Source organism: Apis mellifera, linkage group LG11, assembly GCF_003254395.2.
Source record: "Apis mellifera strain DH4 linkage group LG11, Amel_HAv3.1, whole genome shotgun sequence".
In the NCBI taxonomy this organism is placed as follows: Eukaryota; Metazoa; Arthropoda; class Insecta; order Hymenoptera; family Apidae; genus Apis; species Apis mellifera.
The window spans coordinates 16,149,576-16,169,467 of NC_037648.1; the positions used below are offsets into that span (position 1 = coordinate 16,149,576).

The window sequence follows — 19,892 nt, forward strand, 5'->3', positions numbered from 1 at the left end:
TCGCGCATCACGAGTGCATCGACGACGAGTTTGTCGATCCTTCTCTCTCTCTCTTTCTCTCTGGTTAAACGAGGAGATGAAACACGAACTCGTGCGTTCGGAATACGTGATAAATCTAATAGCTCTGTAAATGGAAGAAAGTCTCGAACGAGTTTTTCGCGATTTTAGGTCACGCGAATAATTATGGGATCATCTGGTGTTTGGAAAACGCGGTGCGAGCACGAGGTCGAGGCGGGGATCTCGAGAGAGAGGGAGAGGGAGATAGAGAGAGGGAATGGAAAACGAATTTCGAAGAGGCGAAATTCTTTGATTTCCCGTGGCTGACGATCCGATTCGGGAGAGGCGATATCGACGCGTGGGGGAGGGAGGCGATCGGTGGGGTTCGAATCGCGTGTTCTAATTGGTCGGCGTCCACTAGGTGTTCGCGGCTAAGTGTCGCGAGTTCGGCACCGTTTCCAACAGTAGCTGCGAGAGCGACGCGACGCGTCACACTTGGCCGGCCGTTCGCTTTCCTTCGCAACCACCTTCGCAACCACCTCCGTGGGGAAATTCGATCGAGTTTCTCGAGGACGACGATTTAGATAGATCCAAATGTCCAAGAACGGGATCCCCGTGGACCGCAAGTCCGATCTCAAGAAACCTCCGGAGGTGTTCGAGACCCAAGTTCCCGCGCCATCCGGTGAGTCTCGTTTTATATATATATATATATATAAACGTGTATATATATGTATGTATATACATATATATATATATATATACACCGGTGGATATACGTTTTCGTATCCGCTCCGTCGAATATCGATCCGTTTATTTGCCGTGTTGTTTCCGTTGCCCGAATACGGCTGCGGTTATACACGGTTGGTAAAGGTGGAAAAGAGAAACTACACCCGTAAACTCGGACCGTGAATGCGTGGTTCGTGTCCGTTTTACGTAACGAGAAACGTTAGGTGCACGGGTATTTGCATAACCCCGTGTATTGTATTGTCGATTCGAGTACCACCGGATTCGAGAGAATCGGGTACGAGGAGAGGAGAGAAGAGGGAAGGAAAAGAAACAAGAAAGGAGAGGGGGAAGGGGGTCTCCTTCGAAGTTTTCGTCGCTCGCCAGAGTCCTCCTCCCGGAGTTTTTTTTTTTCTCTCTCGCAGACGCGATAATGTAATGTAATGTAGCGGTACAACAACGTTTCGTTCACAACAACGAAACGAGAGACATGTCGTCGAGACATCGTCGAGCGTTTCGCTATCTCGCGTAATCACCTTGACATTTTAAGAATTATGGTGAAATTAACGATAGGTACGTGCCTTGCGGGAGGCTGGCTCCGTGCGGGGCAGACGGGGGAGGGAGGGAGGGGGGAGGAGGGGGAGTCGCGCTATTGTGTCGCTCGAAATAAATTTTCCTTTCCAAGAAAAAGATACGCGGCCGTGGTTTTATCGTTTTTCACGTTAAATCCTCGATACGCGATACACAAAGGCGGATTACGTTCGATCGAACGAGCTGTACAGAGCCGTGCTGTGGTAACGACTCGACCGTGTTCCAAGGATATCGCACACGGTCCAGATGCGATCAAGGCCGGGGATCGATCGAGGAAAAACTCTCCCTCCCCCCCTTCATTTTTCCGGATTTTTTTTTTTTCTTCCTTTCAATCCAATAATTTTTTGCAACGCATATGTATATATATATATATATTCGTGTATTTACCAATTATCGCGACTTGTTTCGTATTTTTCAATTAAGAGGATCCGAGATATCTTATCCGAGCGTTCTTTCTCGATAGCCGCATGCAACGTGGTCTCGTTTCTTTTCGAATGGTCGCACGTGCGACCAATAACGGTTATCTCTAGAAGTGGACGGAGAAATTTCGAAATAGACGAAAGTGGAGTGGATTCGCGAACGATCTTATCCGTCGAGTCGATGATCCGCTCGACTCGCCTCCACCCCCTCGCGGTTGCAGTTGCGAAAATGCGCGCGACGAGCCGCGAGCGAGACGATGTAGGACACGAGGAAAACCGGAATGAGCGAGCGCCGATAGATAAACTCGCTCGATCCGGTTTGAAAATTGTTATAACGCGCGTAGGTGTTTGGCGAAAATATGCGAGAAAAAAACTTTCGCGATCAATTTTGCCTCCGCCGGAATGGAACCGCCGCTCTCGTGTTCAACTTTCCACCATCCGATTTTCCGATTTCTAATCATTGGAATAATAACGTGTTTGAATAGTAATATCGCCGGGACCGGTCGGTAAACGAGCGGATCGATCGTGTCTTTTCGACGACACTGGCCGGCGAACGATAGGTATAGGCGCTTTACTCGTGTCTAGTTCTTGTGAATAAAACATTACCCGCGCCCTCCTCGCGTAAACGTGTTTTCTCCGAGCGAACTAGCGAACGAATAACAAAAGTGTAACCAATAGCAAATGGGCGACCAGGCGGAAACAATTGATCGAGCGGTTGAGCGAGGAATCGGCGCGGAATTCCAATAATCGAGTCGTATGATCGATCCTCGATAGCGCGAATAAAAATTCTCCGTTTCCCTTCGTGTCGATGCACGTCACTGCGCGCCGATAACAGGTGCGCACGATCGTTTCCAATTGCGAATAGTCGACCGCTCGTACGCGTAGATATGATCGCGCCTATTTCGTCTATTTGGTTCAACGATGAACGAAATCCTTTCCGCTCCTGATTATTTTTCCCAAAGCGGACGCATTACTTTCAATTTCGAGCTTCGTCGAAAGCTTCCGGCGCAGTTACGTTCGCGCGTGCACGTTATTTCGTTCTCCGCTCGAGGCGGACGTTATTTTCCACTTTACTAAGTGAATAACGCGTTTAGGGGCCGAAGCGCTTCCTGTTGACACACACGGGTGCATACCTGATATCGAGATAAACGACTACGTCGAGTTTGCTTGTACCAAGGAGGAAATTACTTTAAATCGAGTCGATCATCATTTTTATCATCCATCGTTTATCGAAACAATGGATAAAAAAATTATATCCGATACACGGTTGATTTGTTTTCTTAATTATCGAGCGTAGATATGTAGAGATCTGTTGATCGATCAAAAAAAAATATATATATATATGTTTTTATTACCGACCGACGTTCGTTCGAAACGAACTTCCGTTTCGTCCGATAGTTGGTAATAGACGCGTCTTCCTTATCGACGCGTTATCGAATTCAAACCGTACAAATTGTTACGTAACGATGCGATAAAAAAACGTATTACGTATTTCTTGAAAGTCATGATTCTCTACATTTCGATGATCGCCGATACGATAATAATTAAATAATTATGTCCAAAAATCGAATTCGTTCGTTCGTTCGTTCGTTGGACAAACGACGGGGAAATACTCGAGTGTCGAATAGTCGATACTACTCGTGTATACGCGTGTTTCGCACGCACTTATCGCACGTGCTCGTAATGCAATAGATTTTTGGCACGCGATATCCACGATGCTATCAATAACCCATCGCGTATCTTTTATTTTCGCAACTCGATGACGCGGTTAATACAAATTTTTAAACGTTCGAATATCCCTAGCGTAAGTAAATATATCGCTTCGTTCGATTTCGGGGAATCTATGACGTGACACTCGATTCGATACGAAACGTGAAAGTCATCGACAAGCTTGCAACGTTTCATTAAATTACGTTCGTAAATGAAATATCGGCACGACCTTGTTGTTAATCGTCGAATCAATGTTTTGTTAAATAAATGGGATACGAGCGTCTTAACGATATTATGACTCACCATATTTCTCAAGTTTCATCATGATACACAGAAAATTCATTGGATCGATAACGGAGAAAAAAAAAAGAAAAAGAAAAAAAGGGAAAAAGAGACGATAATATTTTTTTTGATCTTGAGCAACAAATCCTCGTTAATAGTAATAATCCAATGCATAACGTGATCTCGCGATTACGGCATTTTCAATTATCATCATGATTAGAAAGATAAGAAATTCCAAGGGTTACGTGAGGATTATGATATCTCGTTGATCGTTAAGATAAGCAATGGCAATCATATCGTACGTAGGCGGCGAATAAAGCGATAATTTTACCGACAATTTTTTTCGATTACGTAATTTCCTTACGTAGATACTTGAGGACGAGAATATTTTGTCTCGACCAATGTATATATATATATATACATATATATGTATATATATAATACTTATTTATATTTAAAAAGAGAACGCATTGCGAATCGTATAGCCGGAAAAGTAAAGGATCCTTGCAAAACGGCACGGAATTCGAACAAATATTCTGGTTAGACATTTATCGCGAGGGGGGAATCGATCGCAAAATTGTCGACTATGCGATTCGAAATTACAGCGCGAAGAGGAAGGTGCGTTCGCGCGCAATTCTCCGATTGGTCGAATCGAGTTGTGAACGTCAGATGGCGCTGGTGCGTCCAACGGTAGGAAGGGATTGACAATGCTCGCGCGACGATTGGTCGAAAAGACCTAATTGCTCGGACGATTCGCTTCGTCACACCGCTCCCCGCTATTCCCCGTTGGGCTCCATGTTTCCCGGCTTCACACCGACCGAACTAGCATGAAGGAGAAAAAGAGAAAGAGGCAGGTGCGTGCTCGCTTCTGATCACGGGATCGTTGTTAATCATCGTTATCGGTGTACCACGAAACCGTCAACCGATTCATAGCGACGAGAAACCGATATTATTGTCGCACAGTGAGTGTTGGGTAGCGCCCGAACAAGTATTTTGGAAGAATCATCGCGGAAGTATCATCTTTGTCGCCGTCGTCTTCATTGTCGTCGTCATCGTGCAAACTAAGAGCCTGGTGTTTGCCGAAAGATTGCGCGCAACAGTGTTGATTTTCCCCAACTACCAATAAGAAGAACATAGCGAACCACTCTATATCTCTGTGTTGAAAGCGGCACGCAAGTATACACTTATACACACAGTGTCTTCTCTTCGCTTCGCGACAACCTACTCGAGGCAGGGGATCCTCCAATCGGAAATTGCAGAAACTTGGTATTTCCTTCTACATTTTCATTTAGCGTTCGTATTCGTAGCGATTCACGAATAACGAACTAACGGATATATCGTTTCCGTATCGTGTCGCGTGTGCGTAGAGCGCGTGTCAAGCGTGCAATGAACGGCAACGGCAGACCTCATGGAGAGAATAGAGGACGAAATGGCCACGTGCTTGTGTGGGAACAACCTGGCCTGGAGGAAGAGGAATCACCTGCGCGAATGCGTAAAAGTACGTCAACCTCGCGCAATCTTTGACCTCGAAATTCCGCAACTTTCTGTCCGAGTTTCTGCTTATCTCCACTCTCGAGGTCGTATATATCTCTGTCATAGATCGAAACTAGTTTACGAAACTTGATGTATCCTATAAACCACGCGTCGAACCACGTGCTCCCGCCGTCATTCTTCGCTCTCTTCCTCATTTACGCCGAGGTATGTTCTCTTCCTTTCCCTTTCTTCCTTTACTCTTCTTTATATATATATGTATATACGTATACTACGCGTATGTGTGACGCGTCAAATTTAAAACTCGAATGGTAAAAGAAGAAACGAAAATTGCTCTATTCCTAGTCCGACTCGACTGTGGTATCGTATTAAAATATTATCAGCATAGAGGCACAAACGGCGTGAAATAACGCGCGCGCGCGCGTGTGTGTAAATATATGTGTGTGTGTCTTGTGCCGTCTACTGTATGCTTTGTGTTGTAATCATTTTATTTTTCAATTCGTTGCGTTCGATCGTGCATTTTAAAAATTACGTTTTTTTTTTTTCTCATATATAGAAAAAATATATAGAAAAATGTTCGCGAAGAATGACGAATAGAAAAGGCATTCGACCGTTTGCAGACTTTGATATCCGTTTCATGACTCCGTGATCAAGTCTTGACATCGAGAATAGAGGCAACGTAACTTGGTTGGCAGTCGACTGCTCGAAACACGAACCGATTCACAGCAAAGATCGCGCGACCAAGCGTCACGTGCGCGACTCGACCGCGCCTCTTTCTCCACTCCCTCACGATCGCCGTTACTTCATATCGGATAGACGGACGACAATAACGTCAGCTCGTGGTACATAGCTCGCCCAAGTTATTTCCACCGAATACGATTGACCACGTGCTCAGTGGATGCTCAATGATCGTCAACCACGTGCATTCTCGGCTTGAAACGAGGAGAATCGAAAAGGCCACGATGATCGTGCGTGAAATATATATATATACGATCGAAAATATCAAAAGATTAGCTCGATCGATTATCAACGCGCGACTCTTTAACCCTCACGATCGAGAATTTGCTTTCGGTAAATTGCGCTTGACGAATGAATGACGCGACGAGAATCACGTTCAAACGGCGGAACGTAAACTGAACGGGACGAGGGACGGGACGATGATCAAAGTTCATATGCCGAAAAACTCGTGACATATTTATACGTTTTCATATTACAAGCTTCGCTCAGAGAAATTCGCGGAAATAAATAACGATGTAGAGACGAATTTGGATTGTGGCGCGTGCAAGATATATATATATATATATATACGGTCTCGTTCAATTTCTCGTTGAGCGAAGATCGAGCATCCACTGATAATATTATCTATACAAGAAAAAATCGTCATGATAATCGTTCCTCCGTACAAAAATAAATCTTACATCGATTCTATTATTAAGTCGCAATATTATCTCGACATCTCGTCGCAGGAGCATCGCGTTTATAAATAACCGATGCGTAACTAGTTTGAACGAGTCGAGCATGGACGGAATCGCGGTTGCCAAATCGGAGAAAGGGCTAACCGCGACGCGAGACACTTTTCCGTCAATCGCCGATGCGATGCGATTGTCCGCTCGACCTTGTCCGCTCGTGCGGATAAAACTGCTGCGTCCTTGGCGTCCTTCCATGACAACGTCTCGCCTATTCCGCGCCCATTCATTCTTCCATTTTTTTTTCTTCTTTTTTTTTTTTTTTTTCCTTTCAATATTACGCGCCACCGTTTATTATTCTATTATTTCGCCGGAGCGTTTGTTTTTCCCCATTGTTACGCAAATCACGATCGTTTAAGACCAATTCACGTAATTAAGATACAGAATTTTAATTTCGTAATTTCATAAACCTATTCCAATTCTATCTATTATATATCGGTATAATAATCCTTTTTCTCGATATATTATTATTATTATTATTACAAAATAAAAACCTAATCGTTCAATTAACCCGATTCGGTTCGATGTTGCAGCATTGGTGGGGTCGCGTCACATAGTGACTCTGATGCTGTTCTTCGGTATGGCGAATGCCTATGTGATGAGAACTAATATGTCGGTGGCGATCGTCGCTATGGTCAATCACACTTCCATCACGGAGAGCAAGGAACCTGTGGTGAACGAGTGCGGCCACGATGGGAATGCGAGCAACGATTCTTCCACCTTGGCCGTAAGTAAACGACGCAAAAATTATTTTGGCCCGCGAACGATCGTTCGGCGACGCGCTCGTTCTCGGCGCGCCTTCCTCCTCACGCGCCATCCTTATCTCATCGATCGATCCTCGACCGACCGTTCCTCCTATTCCGCGTACAATCCCCGAGACCCCAAATAGGAGGGATATATCGCCAGTATTTCTTTCTTGTGTCGCAGAACCATGACGGAGAGTTTCATTGGGACAGCACCATGCAGGGTTACTTGCTCAGCTCGTTCTTCTACGGTTACGTCATCACGCAAATACCATTCGGAATACTCGCGAAACGTTACGGATCGAAATACTTTCTTGGCATCGGTATGCTGATCAATTCGATGTTTGGACTGCTGGTCCCTGTGTCCGCACGTGCCGGTTACCATTGGCTGATGATCGTTCGATTTATTCAAGGTTTGGGCGAGGTAAGCGATTAACGATCGCGTCTCCTTTCGATCTCGCATCGCACCGTGGCCCTCTCCCCCGCCCCCGCCCCCCCGCCTTTTTTTTTCTTTTTTTTTCTCTCTCTCTCTCTATCTATCTCTCTCTCTCTCTCTCTCTCCTAATTCGACCGACCCGATCGGAATGGATAAAGGAAAAAAAAAAGTCTTTAATATCTTTCTCGTTGAACGCTTTTTGATCGTTCGGGTGTATTTCCTGCCCCTAGGAATGGATTATCCCTATTGCAGGGTCCTATTGTGCCTTGCACACACGCGATGCTGGCCAAGTGGATACCGCCTAACGAACGTAGTAGAATGGGAGCCTTCGTATACGCTGGTAAGCTCGCTCGTTTCGACGATATCTTTACGATTATTTCGACCTAGCCTCGCGTCGTCCTCGCCACGGTAAACAAACTGGGATCTACCGGCAAAACGACACATTACCTCCTCCTTCTCCTTCTCCCCTTATCTCCCTCCTTCTCTTCCCTATACACATTCCATACTTACGTTACATTTCCCTTCTCATTCTATTATTCTTCAATGTGTAATTTAAAATGTATTATTTCCACCACGTTACACGTTATATTCTATATATCTATTCCGAATATAGGCGCTCAATTCGGTACTGTTATTTCAATGCCCTTGAGCGGTGTCCTGTCCCGGCATGGATTCGACGGCGGTTGGCCGTCCATCTTTTACGTGTTCGGCGCCGTCGGCACCATCTGGTGCATAGCATTTCTTCTAATGATCTACGAGGATCCGGAAAGCCATCCTCGTATAGCCGAGGATGAGAAGAAATACATACTGAGCGCCTTGTGGGGCAACGCTGGAGCCTCCGTGAGTTTTTCTCCCGTGATAAAAAAATAATAATAATAATTTCTTAACTTTTCGACTCTTATTCCATTTATTTTTTTTTTTACCAGTCTCCACCAGTACCGTGGTTTTCGATCGTCACGTCGTTGCCGTTCTGGGCCATCCTTATCGCGCACATGGGGCAGAATTACGGATACGAGACGTTGATGACCGAGCTGCCGACATTCATGAAGCAGATCTTGAACTTCGACATTGAATCGGTAAATAAGAAATCGGAAGGGCGAAAGTAAGTGGATCAGGCAACGCGTGTTAGCGGCAAAAGGATTCGTTTTCGTAATCGTGTTTTCAGAACGGCACCGTCTCCGCCCTCCCCTACCTGGCCATGTGGATATTCTCCATGCTGATCTCTCACGTGGCTGACTGGATGATCTCCAGCGGCAGATTCAATCACACGTTCACGCGAAAAATCGTGAACAGTATAGGTCAGTTCGGGCCTGCGATCGCCCTCGCAGCCGCTTCGTACACGGGATGCAATTCCTGGTTGACGGTGACCATTCTGACGATCGGCGTTGGATTGAACGGCGGTATATATTCCGGGTTCAAAGTGAATCATTTGGACATCTCGCCAAGATTTGCAGGGATCTTGATGTCCTTTACCAATTGTTTGGCCAATTTGGCCGGTTTATTGGCGCCCATCACGGCCGGATACATTATCGTTGGGCCGGTAATAAATATATTATATATATTATATAATATATTATATATATTATATATAATATATTATATATATTATATTATATATATTATATATATTATATATAATATATTATATATATTATATTATATATATTATATATATTATACATATTATATATATTATAATATATACTCGGTGGATCGATGGAGGGATCTTCCATGTTTGTTTTGTTTTCAGCCAACTCACGCGAAGTGGAGGCTCGTCTTTATGATCTCGGCCGGTGTTTACATCGCTTGTGCCACGTTCTACGTGATATTCGGCTCGGGACAGCGGCAACCGTGGGACAATCCTGACAAGGACGAAGAGAGGCAGCAACACGAGAAACAAGACTTGCGATGCGTTAAAACGGTTTCGGAAACGCAACATTGACGGGACGGCGGCGTGCTTAGCTATCTCTTCTCCTCCACGTGTTTTTTTTTTTTTTCCATTCTGTGTCAATCTCATTTCCTTTCTCATTTTTTTTTCTTTTTTTCAACGCGTTTCGATCATCTCCTTCGCTTCTTCTCTCCTCCGTATCGATCGCGTATTATTGTATATTTATACCTCGGTCGGTAATCTCGCTGATGATTGAAGAAATTTGATTTGGTGAAAAATCAAAATGAGAGAAAAAAAAGAAAAGAAAAGAAAAGAAAGAAAAAAAAGCATCGGAGTCAGTCGGAGTCGTGTCGTTACATGAATCCATTGAACGTTAGACGAAATCCTAGATGCGAGAAAGAAGAAAATTAATATTATTTTCGTGCGAATTGCACTCGCGACGAAATTCTTCTTCGCTTCGTATGTTGAAACGCACGCAGATATTTTTTTTTTTTTTTTTTTTTTTTTTTTTTTTGCTCGTGAGAGATAAAATCGAATCGAAAATCACGATCCTACGTCAACCATGGATAAAATTAAAAAAAAGACACGTGTCTTTAGATATGTACACACACACACACACACACACATATACACATGCGCTTGCTCGCAGTGTACAGTTTGTACGGGAGACACGGGGAAGAAGGAGAGAATGATAAGCGTGTGATGAGAAAGTGAGCGAACGAAAAATAGAAAGCAAGATATAATTTTACATTTTTTTTTTTTTTTTTATAGTATCTTCCTTTTTTCTTTTAATTTAATTAAACCGAAATTACGTGCCTTTCGATCAAAGATATGTAACAAAGATCAAATCGACACGTTAATTTCCATCGTTACATCCACGATGTAGAAACGGAAGGAACGATCGATCCGAATTTTCATTTTTCTTATTTTTATTGTGAATTGTAAAATTGTTGAATTTATGGATCGCGCATTCCTTCCTCCACTTTTCTTTTTTTCCTTGATCAAAAGTAACGTTCGATGTTCATAGACACAGTCAATCAGTGTGTTAGCGCACAAAGTGCGACGCGTTCGAAACGCAAACGTCCGTTTAATATATATACATATATATATATTATACCATTTATTACGAGGAAACGGAGAAATACGATAAATACAGTATTAGAGAAAAAAAAATATCCTCGCATCTCTTCGGTCTTCGTCTTCGTTCGTTTAATAACTTGCCATATGTTATAGCGAGCAAACTGCCATTTTGTATTGTTAGACCGACATCGATCGCGAAATAAAAAAATATGGCGAATCGATTGCGTAAACATTCGAGGAAGAATTTTTGATTCGTTGATCGATGAACATGGCGCAATACAATAATGGTAATTATAAATATTGTACATACTTTTACGTATAGGTTTCTATTCGAATTGCACGACTTGGACAACTTTTTTTTTTTTGCTCCTCCTCTTATTTATGCAAATGTGTACAAAATGAATGGAATGAAAGGATACGAAGAAAGAGAAAAAGACAGAAAAAAAAGAGAGAGTGAGAGAGAGGGAGAGAAAGATAGAGAGAGAGTAGTGTTAAGCGTGTTAGAGAAAACATTCAAAATAATTATATTTGTAGTGGAATGCATTTTCTTTTTTTAATTATTGTTATTATTATTATTATTAATTATTAATTATTAATTATTATTATTATTATTATCATCGTTGTTATTATTGTTGGTATTATTATTAATTATTATTATTAGGAATAGTTGTAATAGAAATAGTATTCATCATCATCATCATCATCATCATGAGCATTAACATCGTCATCATTGATATAATCGTCGTACGACTGAGCGCCAAAGCAAAAATATCTGTCTTTATTTTGCTTCTCTTTCTTTTCACTTCCGTACATGCAGGTCATCGTTACGGGTATTTCTTCGATCGATCGATTACTTTTGAATTTACGTAAGTTTTCGTATTCGATATGTATGCTCGAATAACGCTCGATAACAACATTATTTCCTACCCTCGCCTTCAAAACCAAAATTTAAACTTTGTCCGTGACATCCAGCAACATAGAATATGTGTCGATATCTTTCAAATTATCTAATCGTATTTCTGTTCGTTATTATATATATATATATATTTTTTGTCTAACCGATCTCTGATCGTATTTGCGATGATATTCTTCGATCGAACAGACAGGAATCGTTTTAAAGTACCTGCGATCTTTTTGTGATCTTCTATCTTAATTATATCATCGATATCTTTGCCCAAAGTTACTATTAGAATTCGTGGTTTGCTTTAATCATTGTTATAACAAGTAAAAACAATCGATTATTAATTCTAAATTTTACGTCCGTGAGGGTATATTTTAAATTTGTGATCATGGATTAAATACTACTTTAATCAAAATTGATTTTGTACTTTAATAATGTTTTAGATTATATGTAACTAATTACGTATATACGTGTAAATACATATATGTGTGCTATGTGTATATGTACTTCTTGGTATGTGCCAAAGTGCGTGTATGCATTCATGCCTTACCGACAATCGCGATAAAAAAATTTATACTCGCAAAATTTTGAGAAATAATTCTCGAGATAAGTTTATGTAAAAACAATTGTAAAACGATCGATATTTTTATACAAATATTTGTGACTATTGAGCGGCCAAGACTGATGCAATCTCTTGGAATCGTATGTAATTGTCTTTCATATTGTCGAAATTATAAAAGTATAATGATGTACACACGGGTAAATAAAATATAGTCGTTCGACAATTATATTCCTTGTGTCATTGGTTAGCTTAATTTTTCTATTCTATTATTATTTTTTTTAATCAATTTAATCTAATTAATTTAATAAAAAAAACAAATCTCATATATAAAATCAAAAATTAAATAAAAGAAATCGTATATGTTAGTTCGTTTCAACCACAAACTATAGATATGCACAGAATATACATATCTACAGTCTGTGATTGAAATGGACGAATATATATGATCTATTATTAATGCATTCTTGTAGCATAGTTTATGGAGTATATAATCTTTATTATTTGTACTTATGTTAAATGCAATATTATTTACGCAATAATGGGATAAGATTAAAAAAATATTACTTTTGAAATTGAAGTACACGCGTATATTACACGCGTGACAAATGAAATCTAAGTAAAAATTTGCATAATTTTTAACGCATATATAATTCTGTTACAATGCATATAATAATTTCGTATAAAATATGTACGAAATATTCATCCATTGATGATATAATATGATATACGACACATAAAAATACATAATATATTTTGTTCGTAAATTAGACAAAGATTGAAAAATTTCAAGATTACTGCCATCTCGTGTTTGTATACCGAAATTAGGAAATTATCCTATTCTGTGACGAATGATGTGAGCGCGCACGTCACGGAAAATTTCCTATTCTATGGCGGATGATGTGAACATACATCATTTGTCGTACAATTTATTTTGCATGTCTATGACATTCGATGGATGATCAATTCTTACTCTATGTCTCTCGTTATTTGCTGTGTTTCATTCGCAGCACTCTGAAAATGATGCTAACTTTAATATTTTTATTTTACGTGTATTCTTCCATTACTGTCTCCTTGTCTATATTTGTTTTTGGCGCATAATCATAAACAAGATGAATGAGATGTCAATTAATATATTTTTTCGTTTTCCTTTTGAAACTACAATTGCGTTTTAATCTTTAATTTTAAAAATATCTAAGTCTGTACCAATCGTTTGGATGAAATCACCTAGTAGTTGATACGATTCGAACAAGACTACAATACGAATGTGATATCCCGTTTATTACTTTTATGCGTTTTGATATTCTGAATTAGACATTTCATATTAATATTATATATCATATTAATCATATTAATATTATATAAAATTATATATCAATTCTTTTTAAATTATCCCATCAATCATTGGATTAAAAAAAAACTAGCTTTGATTCATCGTCAACATGATAATTAAACGTTTTTCTCGTAATGTTTGCGTTTCTTCTTTAAACTTAATAAAAAGATAATAAACTTAATCAAATAATGAGAAGCTGTTTCTTAAGTCTATAAGTTTTGCAGAGCAAATATAGAAAAGGAAAGGAAATAGTGAGACAAAGACAGAAATAGAATAAAAATATTGAAATCAACGCCATCTTCAGAATGCCGTAAATGAAACACGTAATGTAAGGTTAGAAAATAATGGAAAAAGGATAGAAATAGAATAAGAATGGCCTTACAACGCTCTCTCTTGAATATCAAAAACATTTTTTCAAAAACAGGATAATGTAATGTAAGAATTGAAGATTAGCGTCATCTCTGGAATACTTCTTCAGAAAAAAGTTATATATTTTTACATAGAGATGGCACTAGTAATTAATTCTTATTCTATGTTTGTCTCTTTTTTATTTTTTTCTGTCGTTCTTTTGTGTATATCATTTATGACACTCTGAAGATGGCGCTGATTCCACTATTTTTACTTTATCTCTATCTTTTTCCCATTATTTTCTCTTCTTGTCTATATTCCAGAAAATATATATATTCAAGAGACGACTTTGATACTTAATTTATTATCTTTTTAATCTGGTCTCTTTAATTTGATCTTAAAAATCAAACATTTCATTTTTATACATTTTATGTATATTTATTTCTATATATCTTTATCTATCATATATATATATAGTTTACATTCTTCTATATGTTAGATTTATATATTTTAAATATGTATAAATTTATTTTTTGTATGTAAGGAATATATAAATTTTTTGACTTTTCGTAAATGGAGGAAATCGACTGCATTAACGCTATATATATATAGTAGTATGTAAAAAATATATAAATATATTTTTGATTTTTTGCTCGATCGGTATTTCAGAACAAGAGACACAAAGTCTTATTAAACATTACATCTTCTATTCTATACTTTATCTGTGGTCTTACTGTCATCGATCAATTATCAAAACAGAATGAATAAGATTAATATAATTCATTTACAACGGTAAGTATTATCTTATTATTCTCACAATTATAAGTATTCCGATTTCTGTTGAATTTTTCAATATAGAGAAAATATATTTGTCATATTTGTGCCAACTTGTTTAATCGTTGCATTTGTTCCGAGTAGCTATACAAATTTTTAGGTTAGTTTTGCGTCGTTAAAGTAATTACGTTTTTTTATGATGAGATGAATCATATATTGTGTTTGATGAATCATATATATATTTGTTTTATAAAAAAGATTTAAAACATTTAATTTGAAAAAATTATAAAAATAAAAATAAAGATAATAATGAAAATTTTTATTACAGATAAGAAAGAGTAGACACAATGCAAATTGGATTGATAATCGTGCAAGTGATCGCAATCGCGATTACGGTAAAATGCAGCGATATTACTTCTGCGGTATTCGGAAACGTGTTAGACGGTATGCCAGCCGCTTTCGGTGATTTTAATTCCGATGAATTGACCGATGTCTTCATGTTACGTAAAAATGGTACGACTGTTGAAATTTTTCTGGCCGCTGAACAAGAGCCCCTTTTGCGACCAAGCGTTGATTTAAGTTGCACGTTTCGTCGTACCGTCGTTGGTGTGGTGCCAGGTGATTTTGATGGAGATGTATTTATGGACGTTCTAGTGATCACGTTCGACAAGGAAACGAAATTGTCTCACGTATACATACTATGGGGTGGAAATGGTCGGTTGAATTGCACGAACGAAAATCATCCTCTGCTTAACATGACAGGTCAGCCATTAGCTCTTGATTATAATGGCGACATGATAATAGATTTATTTGGCCTGAACGATCAGAACAAGCGTACATTTTGGGTGTTCGATCAAAGCAGGAAAGCACCGACAGCTATACCGATGAATACATCGCAAAATGCATCGATTAGCCAACCTCACTCGAATGCTTATCTCGATTTAAACAACGACTTTTTAGCGGATCTAGTTGTCACTACGAAGAAATATTTTGAAATTTGGCACGGAGTCGAGCAAGGATTTCAATTTTACAAACCGATATCGTTCCCCTACGGCATAACATTGGATAATTTTAATGGTGTTCTTGGACAAACGCTCTATTTGGACGTCGAATTAACGGGCAAAATGTCTTTGCTTTTGCCCCTCTGTTTCGACGATGCGTGTACAAATAGCACGATCATGATGTATTCTGACGTACATGGTACGTCTGATAAATGGTACAATCTCAAAGTAAATTTCAGAGACGGGGATAACGTGTTGTGGGGTTTCGTGAAACCCGATGGGCAACGATACACCGACACCATCACTCTTCGTGGCGGTGATTTCAACATGGACGGTTATCCGGATTTGTTAGCCACGTTAAAATCGACCAATGGGAAACAGAAACGTTCTTATCTATTGGAGAATGTCGCATGCGATTCGTGCGTTGGATTCGCTCGAAAATTTGAGGTTAAGTGGCAAGCGTTGAACCCGTTCCACAATGAAACCGCTATGGCGGTATTTTATGATTTTTACCAAGACGGTATTTTGGACGTGATCTTGGTGGAGTTGGAGAAAAGCACCAACACTTATCGTACAGCTGCGTTTAAAAACAGTTTAGATTATGATGCAAACTTCGTCAAAGTGATGGTATTGACAGGTCGTAACAACAGTATGTATCCAATTTCTCCTGGTTCGCTCGGCAAGAAAAAGAGAACGTACGGGACGAATCTTCCTGGTCCATCGATAGCCTATCGAACCACTACCCAAGATGGCAGTCCCCGAAACGCAATTGCTGCTCAGTTACCGCAGAGCGCACATTTCTCTCTCAATTTACCTTACACGACTTTTGGCTTGGGTAGAACGCCCAATTTTGTCGACGCTCTCACCATCGGGGTAAATATCTTTGCAAGCAAATTTCATACAAATTTCTTTTACTGATTCATACATAAACTATTTACTTTACAGGTTGGTGGAAAGTCACGGGAATGGCCACAAATTATTCCCAATTCTCAAATGGTAGTAATTCCAAATCCGATAGCTGAACCTTGGCGATGGAAAGCCCAATTATTCGTAACGCCTAGTAAATTAATCTTACTTAGTGCTGCCGCATTGACCGGTACCTGTGGTTTAATATCCTTGATTATCATCGCTCTCTATTGGAAAGAGCGAAGGGAAGACAAGATTGAGAAACTTCAGGAAGCGCACAGGTTCCATTTTGATGCGATGTAAAGGTCCCATGTAAAACTCCCATGTTGAATATCTTTAAGAAAATTGTATTTAATGTAATAATTTAATGTAATAATTCGATAAGTTATTCCGTAATCGATAAATAAATAGATAATTCGTTAAATTAACAAATATACAAACATCTACAAAGAAATGAGCGAGTGAACAAATAAGTGTATACATATGATTGGACGCGATGTATCATATAAATCGATACGATTAATGGTACTCGTGTAGGTAGGGATGTGTGTGTATGTGTGTGTGTGTACGTGTATATTGCAATAATGTTTAATTTAAAGAAACTTTGGCGGTATTTTGTACAATAAGTTTCTGAAATATATCGCGCACTCTCTTCGTTTCAGAATAGAAAATCGTCGTGATTAATAAAATTGACAATTTATTGATTTTCTCTTGGACATTTTTATAACACAGGACCCGTTGCTTAATCTTGCATCATAACCGATGCAAGATCGAGTGCGAAATATATACTTACAATAATAATAATATATATATATTTATATATATATATTAACAAACGATCTTTGCCGGCATGATTTTGGTCGTTGCACTACTCGCGACATACGCTGCGTAGATTGAACCGATTTAAATGAGATTCACTACTGACAACGATCGTTTTTAATGGCAGGGTTCAAGTCGTTGAAATAGGGATGAGCCATTGCCTCGTCCGCTGACAATCGTAACGCTGGATTGCATACCAACAACCTCTGAAAAAGATAAAAATCAAACGGTAAAAATTGGAAAAAAGAAACGAGGAATTTTGATATATCAATATTTTTAAATAGAAAAAGTATTGAATTTGAACATTTCCCTTTTTACCTGCAATAAATCTCTGCCTCTGGAATTAAGTTTTGGCGTAACTTGAGCCAATCCTTGAGCGGGATGATAAAGTGGGAAAGGTTTGTAATCTGGAAGAGTTGTAAAATCTGGCCACGTTTCTTCGGTCGGTGTGCCTAACATCTTAAATATTCTCTTCAATTGATCGTCCACATCCGAACCGGGGAACAATGGTCTACCGGCGTTTGCTAGTTCTAAATAGTTCATAGATTGGCAACCATGTATCATGTCCGTCGTTATTTCTCTCATTTTTTTTTTAAGATTAATTACCAGCAAATATACATCCGGCACTCCACATGTCAATGGATGTTGTGTACAATTTCGCTCCAAAAAGAACATCTGGCGGACGGTACCATAACGTTACAACTTCCGCTGAATAACATTTTACGGGAATTCCAAAAGCTCTTGCTAGTCCAAAATCGGCCAACTTCAACTCGCCATTCTAAACAATGTGGTGTAAAAAAAATATAAATGTTGGAAGATGTTTTTTTCAAGTCAAATGGAATTGATAAAATCCCCTACCTTGTTAATAAGTAAATTTTGTGGTTTAAGATCTCTGTGTAATACATTTCTACTGTGACAAAACGCCAATCCTCGTAATAATTGATATCTGAAAGAAGATAAAAATTTGGTGCGTAAAATTGCGTATATTTTAAATGTTATACACACACACATACACATATATATATATAGATAAAATAAAAGAAGTTATAGCGATACTTTACAAAAAGGATTTGACGACATCCAAATCGATCTCTCCGTTTAAACTGTCAAAATATTTCTTCAGATCTTGATCACAATGTTCAAAAACCAAGGTTAATTTTTTATCACTATGCAACACATCATACAATCTTACTACATTTTTGTGTTTCAATTCTTTTAGTAAACAAATCTCTCTGAGTGCGGACGACGGTACACCCTGTATATAATAGAGGGAAAAAATTGAATTCAATATGAAAGAAATGAAAATCGAACAAATTTGATAAATTAATAAATTTATAACTATAAAACTCTCACTTCATCGTCTTCGTCTAGTCGAACTCTTTTTAAAGCAACGATTTCGTGGGTCTCGCGATTCTTGGCTTTGAAAACGGTTCCATAAGTACCTGAAACGCAATAAATGCTCGTTTAGTCGTTACGTACGTAACAGAATCTTTATCGTTATACTCGAATAGATTTCCAAGAATAATCGATCGTTTTTTTTTTTAAATGCTTGAATTTGAACGGAATGAGACTTATATATATAAAAATAATTTTTTAATACACCGATCGAGACCAGAATACGAATATTACCACACTGTCTGACATTTTACTCATCAACGATATAGAGAAATAATTGATAAAAATACAGAGTTGCAAATAATGGGGGAAGAATCGATGCAATTAAACGATTGTTACTTACTCTGTTTCGTTCAAATACAAGAAGAATCGCGATAATGATGCGTCGTCGTTCGGTTGTCAAAAAATACACATATACACAGAAATACATAGAATTCGGCACACGTTACGAGAATCCGTATGTAAAAAACTAGCGGAATAAAGTCGTAGAAAAAAACAATGGCAAAATATAACGAATAATTGAGGAAAGATAGACGCTCACCTTCTCCTATTTTCTCGAGTTTCTCATATTTTTGCATATTTTTGGCGATTCGTCGGGCGGAATAATGAAAAGTGGTTAGCGCTGCACTCGAAACAGTCGTGCGCGAACACACCGCTAGCAGTGGCGCCACAAGCGTTTATCAGCGTGACGCTTCACTAGAATTTTTGTGAATCGATCTCCGCGCTGTTTTCAAATCGTTTCGATATATAACGATCGAACAATCGTTCGTCGCTAATACGACCTTAAGAACAAACTCGATCGAATAACATGAATGATTTTACCTATTCGCCATATACACGACAATGTTTACGCCGGTACAAAAATCGAGCAAATCAAACAAAATATAACGTAACGAATACTCGCTAATGATCGAAATATAACCTAACATCGGAGATTATCATCAACAATGAAAAATATATATATTGAATATATTATAAGTAGATGCGTAACGTGTGTGTTATTCTTACATGTATATCACAATATGAGTTC

General features: G+C 38.7%; 3 protein-coding genes across 8 annotated transcripts; 2 read left to right on the forward strand and 1 right to left on the reverse strand.

Moving 5' to 3' along the window:
* The first annotated feature begins 450 nt into the window (after positions 1-450).
* On the forward strand, positions 451-11,339 carry LOC410278 (putative inorganic phosphate cotransporter). 6 transcript variants are annotated; one of them, XM_006570430.3, is made up of 9 exons: positions 4,583-4,988; positions 5,090-5,220; positions 7,213-7,406; positions 7,607-7,846; positions 8,111-8,198; positions 8,472-8,698; positions 8,785-8,934; positions 9,024-9,398; positions 9,609-9,800. In XM_006570430.3, the coding sequence occupies exons 2-9, from the start codon at positions 5,109-5,111 to the stop codon at positions 9,798-9,800; spliced, it is 1,578 nt and encodes a 525-aa protein (XP_006570493.1). In that variant the 5' UTR covers positions 4,583-4,988; positions 5,090-5,108. The 6 variants fall into 6 exon arrangements, with proteins under 6 accessions (XP_393759.1, XP_006570493.1, XP_016770196.1 ...); XM_393759.5 differs by lacking the exons at positions 4,583-4,988; positions 5,090-5,220 and adding an exon at positions 451-679; XM_016914707.2 differs by having other exon boundaries at positions 4,583-5,220; positions 9,609-11,339.
* A 910-nt stretch (positions 11,340-12,249) lies between these two features.
* LOC408324 (T-cell immunomodulatory protein) lies at positions 12,250-17,352 on the forward strand. Its single transcript, NM_001242433.1, is given in 4 exon segments — positions 12,250-12,429; positions 14,637-14,759; positions 15,070-16,615; positions 16,688-17,352. Coding segments are annotated over 2 exon segments (1,791 nt in total). The 5' UTR covers positions 12,250-12,429; positions 14,637-14,759; positions 15,070-15,088; the 3' UTR covers positions 16,952-17,352.
* On the reverse strand, positions 17,332-19,450 carry Cdk5 (cyclin-dependent kinase 5). Its single transcript, NM_001168425.1, is given in 7 exon segments — positions 17,332-17,673; positions 17,786-17,997; positions 18,074-18,245; positions 18,326-18,413; positions 18,529-18,722; positions 18,821-18,909; positions 19,404-19,450. Coding segments are annotated over 7 exon segments (900 nt in total). The 5' UTR covers positions 19,441-19,450; the 3' UTR covers positions 17,332-17,565.
* Positions 19,451-19,892: the final 442 nt, after the last annotated feature.